We start from the raw sequence: 12490 nt of genomic DNA, 5'->3' as shown, positions 1-12490 counted from the left end.
GTTGTATATGTACTGCCTTATTTATTAAAAGATGTGTGTGTGACACACACACACACACACACACACACACACACACACACACACACACACACCTTTTTTACTTCTAGCTTGAAATGAGTTCCTTAAATTCCTAGGTCTAGGGAAACCATAAAGCACCAGGATCAGATTGCATAACTGCAGAATTAGTTAAAAATGGGGGACAGAAATGGGTGGAAGTAGTTCACAAAGTGATAGCTAAAGTATGGAACTCAGAGATGATACCTGAAGAGTGGCAGGAGTCGATTCTGATCACAATTTTTAAGAAGGGCAGCAAAATGTATTGTAGTAATTATAGAGGGATCTTACTATTACCAGTATGTTCCAAAATTTTCTCGAATATTCTGCTAAGCAGGTTTACACCATATGCATATGAAATTGCGGGGGATTACCAAGCTAGCTTCCGGAGAAACAGATGAACTATAGACCAAATATTCACCCTGTGTCAAATTTTGGAAAAGAAATGTAAATACAATAAACCAGTTCATAATCTTTTCATGGATTTTACAAAAGCATATGATTCAGTGTTGCAGTCAAAATTGTACAGAATTCTTTTGGAACTTGGAATACCAAAGAAGTATGTTAGACTTATAGAAGCGAGTTTGAAAAACACAAAAGCTAGAGTACGCGTGGGGAAATTGGAGTCAGAAGAATTTGTAATAAAGAACGGACTCCGCTACTTTTTAATTTAGTCCTAGAATATATTGTACGAATGGCAGCAGATAGCCGGCCGAAGTGGCCGTGCGGTTAAAGGCGCTGCAGTCTGGAACCGCAGGACCGCTACGGTCGCAGGTTCGAATCCTGCCTCGGGCATGGATGTTTGTGATGTCCTTAGGTTAGTTAGGTTTAACTAGTTCTAAGTTCTAGGGGACTAATGACCTCAGCAGTTGAGTCCCATAGTGCTCAGAGCCATTTGAACCATTTTTTTGGCAGCAGATAATTCAGAGGGTATGGAGTTAAATGGAAATATTAAGATATTAGGGTATGCAGATGATCTAAACATCATTAGCGATAGGAAAGAATCTGTAACAGCAAATGCGAATGCGTTAATCAAGGCTAGTGAAGATGTAGGTCTAAGGATAAGTGAAGACAAAACTAAATACCTGGTTACTACTAGAATGCCAACAGCGGTAGATCAGGAAATGTTAAGAGTTGGAGACATGCAGTTTGAAAAAGTGAACACATTTAGGTATCTAGGAGTGGACATCACTTCGAGAAATGAGATTGAATCCGAACTGAAGAAGAGATTACGGGAGGGAAATGCGTGCTACTTCTCAATGAATAGATTTCTTCCATCACGGATATTGTCTAGGAATTTGAAGATTAGAATATACAAAACTATTATTCTACCAGTTATGCTGTATGAGTGTGAGACTTGGTCTCTCACTGTGCAAAATGAATAGCCGTTTCGAGTATTTGAAAACAAATTTTGAGGAAAATATTCGGAGCAAAAAGGGATGACATTAGCGGAGAGTGGTGAAAACTGCGTAACGAAGAGGTTCACGAACTCTATTCAAGCCCTGACATAATCAGTATTATTAAACCACGTAGGCTGCGATGGGCGGGTCACGTAGCTCGAATGGATGAGGGCACGGCAGCGCGCGCACTTAGAGGGAAAACGCCCTGTGGGGAGACCGAGGCGTAGATGGGAGGACAATGTGAAGGCTGATTTGAGGAGCCTAGGTATTGGAGTTGAATGGAAGGAAATAGCCCAAGACAGGGACAGATGGTGAAAATACGTTGCTGCGGTAATGGACTCCCGAGTCCGGTATGACCAGTAAGTAAGTAAGTAAGGGAATATCTGTTACGCTACATGTGTAAATAAATACGTAATGTTTACATGAACATCGTTTGTTTCATTTTACCATTATGCATTTCGAAAGGCACCAGTAAATGACGTCGTTTCCAGCTGTAGTGAATTAATGGTATTAATAAGTTCTGGCAGTAGCTAGAAACCGTAACAGGTACGAACTTCATCTCACAGCTTATGGCTTCTCCCATTGCAATACACTATTCTTTTCGTCAAACGTTGCTTGACGAGGTTTAGCGGCTCAAAAAATCTTCTCTCTTCCATACTTTAATAATTTCGGAAATCGTCATATCCTGACTCTTTCAATAGTAAAACATGGTCGAATTTCTGACTTCGAAGAAGCCGTTTTTCTGCCCACATTCTCTCACCTTTTTCTGGGTTTGTCAGTTCTGTAACAGTAAAGGTAAATCCCAGGTTTTGCGTCATTGCTATATCAAGCGGCTTACCACCACATCAGTGAGCATAAAGTAAACAGCACGATATAGCTATGCACTTTTCCGCTAGCGTAGGAATCGGTGAAGGCGGTTGACATCGAGCTGGACCATATCGTTTCCAAACTTTGTCTTTCTTGGCTAGGAAGCAATATAGAACGTCATAGCGATATAACATTGTAGTAGACATCGTGAATGTAGTGATGATGCGAATGTGCTGCTACCCTGCGAAAAACAGGCGAGGTTCCTTCCGTCTCTGATTCCTACCTCACACCAGAAAGCAGTTCGAGTGGTAGCCGGCGATGTTCCCAGCATCCTACGAGAAAAGTACTGTACCAAGTTTTGTTGTGCGCATTGTTATTGTTACAGCGTACATTGAGAAAAACCAAAGTATGTTGTCTGTTGCAGGACGAACGCGGCCGTGTGATGCGGCGTACTATAATGCGCTACGTGTGCTTGTGTCTGACGATGGTGTTCAGCATGATCAGCCCGCGGGTGAAGAAGCGCTTCCCCACACTGCAGAACTTCGTGGAGGCGGGCCTGCTGAACGAGAACGAGAAGGCCATCATGAGCGACCTCAACGAGAAGTTCCCGCGCCACTCGAAGCACTGGCTGCCCATCGTGTGGGCGGCCAGCATCGTGACCCGTGCGCGCAAAGAGGGCCGCATCCGGGATGACTTCGCTGTCAAGACCATCATCGACGAGCTGAACAAGTTCCGTGGGCAGTGCGGCCTGCTGCTCAGCTACGACTCCATCAGCATCCCCCTCGTCTACACGCAGGTATGCAGCAGCTATAACTGCACTCACTCTCAACGACCGGCACATGCTTCGTAACACTTTCGTTCTATTCACATGTTAAACTAGGGAGAAATCTCTTCTGCAAAGCTGTCTACTTGCTATTACCTCTTGTCTCATTTATGAGAGTGGTCTGAAAAACTCTCAGCCTTATAGTGAGTATGAAAATTTGTTTACAAAAACCTTTTACTTCATAGCATAATCTCCATTAACATCAGTTCACTTCATCTGACGGTGTGCCACTCTCATTATTCCATCTCTACTGTATTCCTGGGGGAGGGCTCAAAATACTCAGATACAATTGCAGTCACTTCTCGGCTAGACGAAAGACGCTGATGTGCAAGAAGGGCATTTTGTTTTGGGGAGAGTTGGAAGTGTAAGGGAGCCAGAACTACGAAACAGCGGATTTTCAGACATTTCTTAGCTCAGATTCCACAGTTTTCTAATTGCCATCACACTTTTTTGGGGAGGTGCATTTTTTCCGCACACCAGGTCTCTTCTCTATTTTATTCAGTCAAGATCCCTTAGAACATTTCAGTGATACTACTGAGCTATTTTTTTATGTTTTTGAAGATAGTCTATTGACAGAAATCTTTCCAGATCCTAAATCACTAATCTTGTGACCTTTCCACTGATGGCATCTTCACTTTCTTTGGAACTGAAAAACCATCTTCTGCAAACACTTTTGATGTTGTGGAGTGGTGACTTCAAGTACCATCCATTGTCAGGTAGGAGGCAAAAAATGCTTTTCTATTTACAAAAATGCGTGAAGCACTGTTCAGAAATGTTGTGTGAATCCGCTGTGAGCAAGCACAGTACCAATCTTGTTGAAGCTTTGTCATGTGGTATTCTTCTGCAGATTGTAGAAGATTTGCTGTCTTTAAATCCCTACAAACTCACATCTCTGTACCCTGATTTTCAAAGATACTATTATACTCTGTTTCTTAGATTTCTGATGGGTCTGCACTTGTAAGGCATCATTTCAGTTCAGCAGCCCGTTTCCTTATGGTATAAATAGAGATAAAAGAGTCCATACATATTTGTGAGGCACTGAGTGTTCTACTGATGAAGATGAGGTCCCATATTCCGAGGAGCGTAGGAGACGATGCGGGACACCCGCACCGCTGTACTAGGCAAGGTCCTAGTGGAGGTGGTTTGCCGTTGTCTTCCTCCGACTGTGATGGGGATGAATGCTGATGATGAAGCCGACACAAAAACATCACGAGGCAGGAAAAGTCCCTGACCCTGCCGGGAATCGAACCCGGGACTCCGTGCGCGGGAAGCGAGAACGCTACCGTAAGAGCTGCGGACGAGTGTTCTGTTACAGGCAACTATATCACAGCGTGATTCCAATTTTCACCATTTCCGAGAATTCACACACAGTGTAAGAATTCACACTGCATACATCAAAGTACTGGATGGAATGACCTAATTACATACAGAGCTATTGTAATCAAACAATGGAAAGTCCAAAATGGAATAACAAGAACATGGAAGGATTGCTACTCATCACATGGAGGAGGTGTTGACTTGTAAATAGGCAAAAAAAGGTTGCTGGAAATATTAAACTGTCAGTCAGTGACTTTCACCAGAATAGTAACTCTCACACATTCACAACTCGCACAAAAATGACCATTGTCATCTCTGGGCATTGAGGGCAGACATTGTCTGTGTTCAAATGGTTCAAATGGCTCTGAGCACTATGGGACTTAACATCTATGGTCATCAGTACCCTAGAACTTAGAACTACTTAAACCTAACTAACCTAAGGACAGCACACAACACCCAGCCATCACGAGGCAGAGAAAATCCCTGACCCCGCCGGGAATCGAACCCGGGCGTGGGAAGCGAGAACGCTACCGCACGACCACGAGATGCGGGCCATTGTCTGTGTCTGAGGTGAGCAGCAATCTAAATGGGATGGGCAGTGCCAATACGGAAGAGGTGTGGGTTGGGGAGAGGAAAGGGTAGCGCTAGCATGGTAGAATTGAAGGAATATCCTAGTGATGCCTGTGAGAGTATGCGGGGATGTGGTGGGGAAGGGATAGGGCCACTGGGTGGAGCATCGAAGGCTGTACTTGGGGAAGGAAGTAGAGAAACGAAGAGCAATGTGTAGGTGCGTTTGTGTGGTAGGAGGTATGTGCAGTAATGGAGTGGGAGCAGGGAAGGGGGTGCACAGGTTGAGGGCAGAGCCCAGTGGAGGATAAAGCTCAGAGGTGGGGCAGGGCGAGAATTTCAGGAATGAAAGATAAGAGGGAGAGTTCCCACTTGCGAAATTCAGAAAAGCTGTTTTTGGTTGGAAGAAACCAATTAACACTTGCTGTGAACAAGTTATTAAAGAGGATAACATTGTGTTGGGCAGCATGCGCAGAAGGTGAATCCTCCAGTTTACTCTTGGCCCCAGCTAGGCTATGGCCCACAATGCAAACAGCCAGCTTGTTAGTTGTTGTACCCAAGTACCAACTCCCCTCCCCCCGCCGCTCCTATCGTCCCCCCCGCCACTCCCCTCCCCCCGCGCCCCACCACTCCCCACGACGCCCCCCCGCCACTTCCCACGTCCCCCCTGCCACTCCCAACGTCCCCCCCGCCCCGCACCGCACCTCGCCTCCACCTGCCCCGCCACTCACCTCGCCACCACCCGCCCCGCCACTCACCTCGCCACCACCCGCCCCGCCACTCACCTCGCCACCACCCGCCCCGCCCCTCAACTCCCCTCCCACCCGCTGCCCGCCCCTCAACTCCCCTCCCACCCGCTGCCCGCCCCTCAACTCCCCTCCCACCCGCTGCCCGCCCCTCAACTCCCCTCCCACCCGCCGCCCGCCCCTCAACTCCACTCCCACCCGCCGCCCGCCCCTCAACTCCCCTCCCAAACGCTGCCCGACCCTGAACTCCCCTCCCACCCGCTGGACACCCCTCAACTCCCCCCCCGCCGGCAGCCCTTCCCCTCCCCTCCACCCCGCCGGCCGCCCCGCCACTCACTCCCCACCCTCCGTCCACCCCACTACTCCCCTCCCGCCTCGCCACTGCCCTCCCTGCCCGCCTTTCCACTCCCCTCCCCTCCCCTCCTCCCACCGGCCGCCCCTCACTCCCCTCCCCCCTGCCGGCCACCCCGACACTCACCTCCCCTCACCCCTGCCAGCCGCCCTGCCAACCCATCACCACCCCTCAACCCTCCCCTGCGCCGGCCGCCCCCACTCCCCTCCCCTCCCCCCCGGCGGCAGCTCTGCCACTCGACTCCCCTCCCCCCGCCGGCCGCCCCGCCACTCGACTCCCCTCCCCCCGCCGGCCGCCCCGCCACTCGACTCCCCTCCCCCCGCCGGCCGCCCCGCCACTCGACTCCCCTCCCCCCGCCGACCGCCCCGCCACTCGCCTCCCCTCCCCCCGCCGGTCGCCTCCCCTCCCCCCGCCGGTCGCCTCCCCTCCCCCCGCCGGTCGCCTCCCCTCCCCCCGCCGGTCGCCTCCCCTCCCCCCGCCGGTCGCCCCGCCACTCGCCTCCCCTCCCCCCGCCGGTCGCCCCGCCACTCGCCTCCCCTCCCCCCGCCGGTCGCCCCGCCACTCGCCTCCCCTCCCCCCGCCGGTCGCCCCGCCACTCGCCTCCCCTCCCCCCGCCGGTCGCCCCGCCACTCGCCTCCCCTCCCCCCGCCGGTCGCCCCGCCACTCGCCTCCCCTCCCCCCGCCGGTCGCCCCGCCACTCGCCTCCCCTCCCCCCGCCGGTCGCCCCGCCACTCGCCTTTTTTTGTTTTTTGTTTTTTAAGAAACTGAGTTTTGTAATTACATATAAAACTGTAGTCTGATGTAAGAGGACTCCTGAAGGCATTGATCTGTTCAGATTAAGTGAATAAGTAAAAAATTAAATGTAATATACAGGTTGTCACAGGCTGAATGGTCAGTATTCAGGGATATGACAGGAACAGTCATCTGAAGCAAAAAGCTTGATGTGGACACATGTACTATTCTGAATGGTTTCAGAGATATAATGTATTTAATGTACATTGTTACTTATTTTCTTTATTGTTCAGTACACTGTCATCATTTACAACATACCATAGTAGTGTAGACAAAGTGAAGACGAATAACTTGATATAGGACATGTGGTGTATCAAGTCGGGAAACTACCGCAAACTGTCTTATGTACACCTCAGCACATGCATGTTGTGCAAGATTGCTCTCTTCGTGCAATGAGTAAGTCCTTGAGAAAAAATGAATAGGACCTTTTTAAAGATAATTTGATGTAATTTAATTTAATACTGTGACAAGCTCTCGCTATAGTCCGCAAATGTAATGTTTTTCAGGAAAAATGTACAAAAGTAACTTTAAATATGTTCCATCTCAGAAACCATTTGGAATAGGGCATATGTCCATATTTAGTTTCTTGCTTCAAATGATTGTTCCTGTCATGTCTCTGAATATCGATCATTCTTCCTGAGACGTTGATACATGGACTATAATGTATGTAAAAATAATTATATGTTATACACACCATTATATTTAGTATCCTATTCACCTAAAGTAATTAAAACCCACATAGCTACCAACAGAACAAAAACAACGGAAACTATAAATGCAACAGACATAGGAGGAGACATACTAGTACACGTAACAAGAACATTCACACAACAAGAAAACAGAAGAGCAACAACACAAGAAGATGACGACTATAACAAATCAAATAAGGATACAAAGAATAAAGAGCTGAACTTGGATGGAGAAGTGCTCAGTCAAGAAAGCAAGTTGCAAGCTGTATCACTGTGCCAAGAGCTCAGCGAACAGAGTGATACCTGAAGTCCCCGTGTGGTCTGCTCAGTGCTCAGCGCGATCTCATCCATGAGAGAGGGGGGCAAAACAGTGAGCTACATTGCAATCTGTTCAGTAGGAGTGATGGGGTAGCAAGGAGCTAGTGAGCTATCTTGCAATCCAATCGCCAAAGATGATGGGGAGCAGTGAGCTAGTGAGAAGGTCCTATCAGTGAGAGTGGTCGGGAGCCTGAGCTGTTGTGAGGGGAGCGACACATTCCAACCACGCAGTGGCTGAAGACAGCAGCTTGTATAATAGCTGGCAACACATTCTGAGTGTGATGCTAAGGTCAAAGGATAAGAAATAACAACTGACTCAAAAGTATGAAAGTGTTTATTGAGCTTCTGAAATTTGAGATACTCTTTTGAAATAAAGAGTGGAAATGTTATGCTGGAAGTGTTTTCCACTGTAATATATTGTACTCGAGCACTGTGCCTCGGTAGCAGCACAGTCAATGTGTCGGAATGTTAAGGGAAGGAGCCCAGGTTTGATTCCCAGATGGTTTGATGATTCCCCCCCCCCTCCCCGCCCCACCACCACCACTCGAAGACTGAGTGTTGAGTTGTGCTTGCTTTCATGCCATCCTAATTAGTATTACTATTGAGATAGCTGAATAGATGCTGCTAAAGAGCCAATAAATTGAAAAAACAAGGAGCTTTCCTTATTTTCTGTTTTCATGGACAAGAAAAGCTTCATGTGCTAGTAAGGTACGCAGATCCACTTCTGCATGTGGTCTGTAACACATTTTTTGTACCTTGAAATGTTTTTTTATAGATGTGGGGTGGAGGCCACTGCAGCAGCCTAGTGCAGAATTTTCATCCCGCTCGTTCCAGCTGCCAGAGATGGATTTTGAAATCAGAAGAGCTACCATTCATTTTTTCTGAATCATTCATCATCCACTCGTTAGAAATATCTGGCTCTTTGAATTAATTCAGGAGCTGTCTGCCCATCTCTACTTTAGGTATTGAGGCATACATTTACCTTAACCTTGTGACTGAACAACATTTACATTGAATACTCCATCAGACAACTCATATCACAAACAAGCATCTACTCTGTCCTCATTTCCACTGACAGTAATACCTTCCCTCTCTCACTTTCTCATGATCCAACAACCTTTTTTTTCACTCACCAGACCTCAGTTTTATACATCCATTTTACCTTTATTTACTTATGACTACCTTTTAAAAGGCTCTTTCAATCTGAGTAGTCAACTGTATGTAACCTTTCAGTTCAATACTGACTTCCGTAGTTTCTGAATCTTGCCTGATAATATTCTATTATTAGTAGATGAATTCAGAGCAGCCAATCAGTTGCAATGGAAGGTGGTTTTATTCAACCTTAGACCATGGTTTCGATGGATTTAAACTCATATTCTTCAGAGATACAAGTAACTAAAATTTCACACGGGAAACACAGTAATGATGCAATCTGACATTTGCCAAATGAAAATATGCTGCCAACATACTTCATTGTATGCATTATTAAATATGCTGCCCCCCCCCCCCCGCCCCAATGATCAGGACTAGTCAAGTAAGAATAGCTAGAATCCAGAAATTAAACCAATCAAATAAAATGTCAGATCATACTGATACACCGTTGATGGTAGACTCGATTACAGAGAATGAACCAGTGATGCAATTTTTAAACTTCTCTTTCCATTCCAAGTATAGCTCGAGGACACTCTAATCCCCATACATGAACAGTATGATGGTTCAGTTTGCTAAATAAATGAAAAGTTGACTTACTGGAGAAACAAATATTTTCCAAAAAATCATTTTTTTGTGTCAGTCTTGTTTAGCATATCCACAGCAACTTATTCACATTTAGGTTTGTCTATTGGCTTGAGCAATGTAAGCGACTGCACCTTCTAAGCATAAAGATGTAACCTCTTATGCAAAGCTTTCTGCACTTTATGCCAATTCCTAATTGCACTATGCACTGTCTTAATTGGACTCCTTGCAAACACTTGCCATACTTAAATCTATTTTGGTGTCTGAAACAGGTTAGTGACCCATGTTTACAGATGAAACTACCTGTTTCAGTAAGTGTCGTATGCCAAACCCGAATAGTTGGTTCCCTTCCATACTGTGTATGACAATTTTGTTGCACTTGTGTATAGGGATTAATCTCTCTGAACTAGACTAAACACTTTGCTTTTTCTTGTGCTGACCATGTTTATTGTGAAATCTGCAGCATGTTGAAAAAAACTAACTCATGTCATGTTCAAAACCAGTTGCTATTATCTAATATAGTTTTAAGTTTATGAAAGTCTGCAGTTGTAAAGATAATTTATGAATGACCTGTATAATTATTCCAGGTGGTCACCTTGGCAGTTTATTCATACTTCATAACTTGTGTAATGGGACGTCAGTGGCTTGATATACCTGATCAGTCACATCCGTTGCACAAACATATGAATAATGTTGATCTGTACTTCCCAGTTTTCACTACATTGCAAGTAAGTGATAACTCCACTATTTACTAAAATATTTAATTATGGTTATTATTGACAGGGTTTTTTTTTGTAAAATCTTTCTGATGTTCCTTAATTTCTGTGCAGTTTTTTTTCTACATGGGATGGCTGAAAGTGGCTGAGAGTTTGATAAACCCTTTTGGTGAAGATGATGATGATTTTGAAGTCAACTGGTTAGTGGACAGAAACCTGCAGGTTTGTTAATAAATATATATAGTTAAAATTGTTAACATAAATATTAAAATTAAAAATATACTTACCAGTTTCAAATAAACTGTTTTTAATAGTCTTCTTCAGCAACATAAAAGGCGAAACACGGTATCTCAAGATTTGAGAAGCAATGTTGTTTCTTTAGAAAGTAGTGAAAGGAATTGGGGTAGTTGTAAGTAGGAAAGTAGTAAAAATCGGAAATGACTCTAAAGGGTGGAGTGAAGAAATACTGAAGGCAAAATAAAAGGAAAATGATGACCAAACCTTTTCAATAATCTGTGATCATATTCCGTTCTGCGTAGCCCTGAAAGTCAGTCTGTCTGTCTGGTCGGATCTGCAGCTCGTAGTCTAGTGGCTAGCCTTGGTGCCTGTGGATCACGGGGTCCTGGGTTTGATTTCCAGCTGGGTTGGGGATTTTCTCTGCCCGGGGACTGGGTGTTTGTGTTGTCCTCATCATTTCATCACGATCATCATCACATCATTCATGACAGTGGCTAGATTGGACTGTGTAAAAAAAACAAAATTTGACTGTGTAAAAAAACAAATTTGGACTGTGTAAAAAACTTGGAGCTTTGTACGGGCACTGATGACCGTGCAGCGGAGCGCCCTGCAAACCAATCATCATCATCTGTCTGTATGGGTTAACAGGCCTTTGCTTCCATAGCCATTGTGCTTTGTTTGTGTGATTTTAAGTACGCTCCTGTATTGCGAAAAGCCAAGTGACTCGAGATTCTTGACTTGTGATTTTTCAATTGCTTCTATACAGCTTGTGCTGCAAGGGTAAATTCTCAGAAACATCTCCCTGATTAATGTTATAATAATGCAAAGTCCCGGTAGACTGTAAAAATATTTTTTTGTAGTAAAGGTAACTTATCAAACAAGGTCAATTGCTCGACCCCATATAACATAATCAATTAGAAGACTGCCTTATGCACATCAGGAAACGCTGTCGTAGCCTTTCAGACAAATGATATCAGCATCTCTTTTCATTGGGTCAGGGCCATATCCTTTCTCATACTGCTATGATTACAGTTTTCTTCTGATTTGTAACCCTTATTAACAGATTGAAACACAAAATCACTTGGATTGTTTTTAAAACAGTCTGAAAGTTTAAATTCTTACTTGTGTTTAATTTAGTTCTGCTTTTACCAATTTTGGCACCTGTCTTGCACTCTGTTCTTGTTAATTATTCATTACTCTTAGCTGATACATCTACAATGTCTGTTATTTTATACACTTTCAATCTTTAAACATCAAATGTCATATTGTGTGATTTCCTGATGTTTTCCCTGTGGTTGCAGTTTAGTGACAACATTTTCTAGATAATCAATGCAACAAGTACAGCCATATTGAATTTAGTTGCAGATTTCTTTATTTTTGAAAATAAGGAGCATACTCCTAATAAATTTACTTTTGGCACTGTGTTTCATTTTATGAAAGTTTTTGAAAGAAACACATACAACACAGCTACAGTACTTTAAAAGGCTGTATAAACAAAACTGTCCCATAAATTGCGTTGTTACATGACTTATGTTACTGTGCAATATGTACCCATGTAACAATTTTTTTTATCAGTGTCGATGTTACCTCTGTGCACATGACACAATTTTCACCTTGCCCCCAAATAGTCACTATGCAAAGTAGCTAGAGCTTCTACACAATATGGAAGGATTGTAATCTAATCATTCTGGTTTAAGGTTCCCTTCCTCTATGTGATACAATGGGAGAAAGTTGTTGTTGGATTCTGCACCCAACTGAACCCTGATTGAATGCTACACAATTTAATTGACTTTTAAATGTGAAAGCTCTTACTTATGTTTGTGAAGTAAATAATTTGTTTTTAAGGCAACTCAGCTCCTGAAAAGAATTTAAACCTTCCCTCCTCCTCCCCCCCCCCCTTCTCCCCTTTTGTACTGACCTGTACAATTCAGCATTAAT

The 12490-nt window shown here is 44.7% G+C and overlaps 1 protein-coding gene across 4 annotated transcripts in view; it reads left to right on the top strand.

The window, feature by feature from the left end:
- Positions 1-12490, top strand: part of LOC126252900 (bestrophin-2-like) — a 467283-nt gene that overhangs the window by 446130 nt on the left and 8663 nt on the right. For all 4 annotated transcript variants that reach the window (XM_049953873.1, XM_049953871.1, XM_049953870.1 and 1 more), the window contains 3 exons: positions 2686-3057; positions 10187-10327; positions 10430-10537. In XM_049953873.1, the coding sequence (XP_049809830.1) occupies positions 2686-3057; positions 10187-10327; positions 10430-10537 (621 nt within the window). The remainder of the gene's footprint in view (positions 1-2685; positions 3058-10186; positions 10328-10429; positions 10538-12490) is intronic.

Source organism: Schistocerca nitens, chromosome 4 (genome assembly GCF_023898315.1).
Source record: "Schistocerca nitens isolate TAMUIC-IGC-003100 chromosome 4, iqSchNite1.1, whole genome shotgun sequence".
NCBI classification, from domain to species: Eukaryota; Metazoa; Arthropoda; class Insecta; order Orthoptera; family Acrididae; genus Schistocerca; species Schistocerca nitens.
The sequence above is the reverse complement of the archived record's forward strand: the minus strand, read 5'-3'. Positions and strand labels throughout refer to the sequence as shown.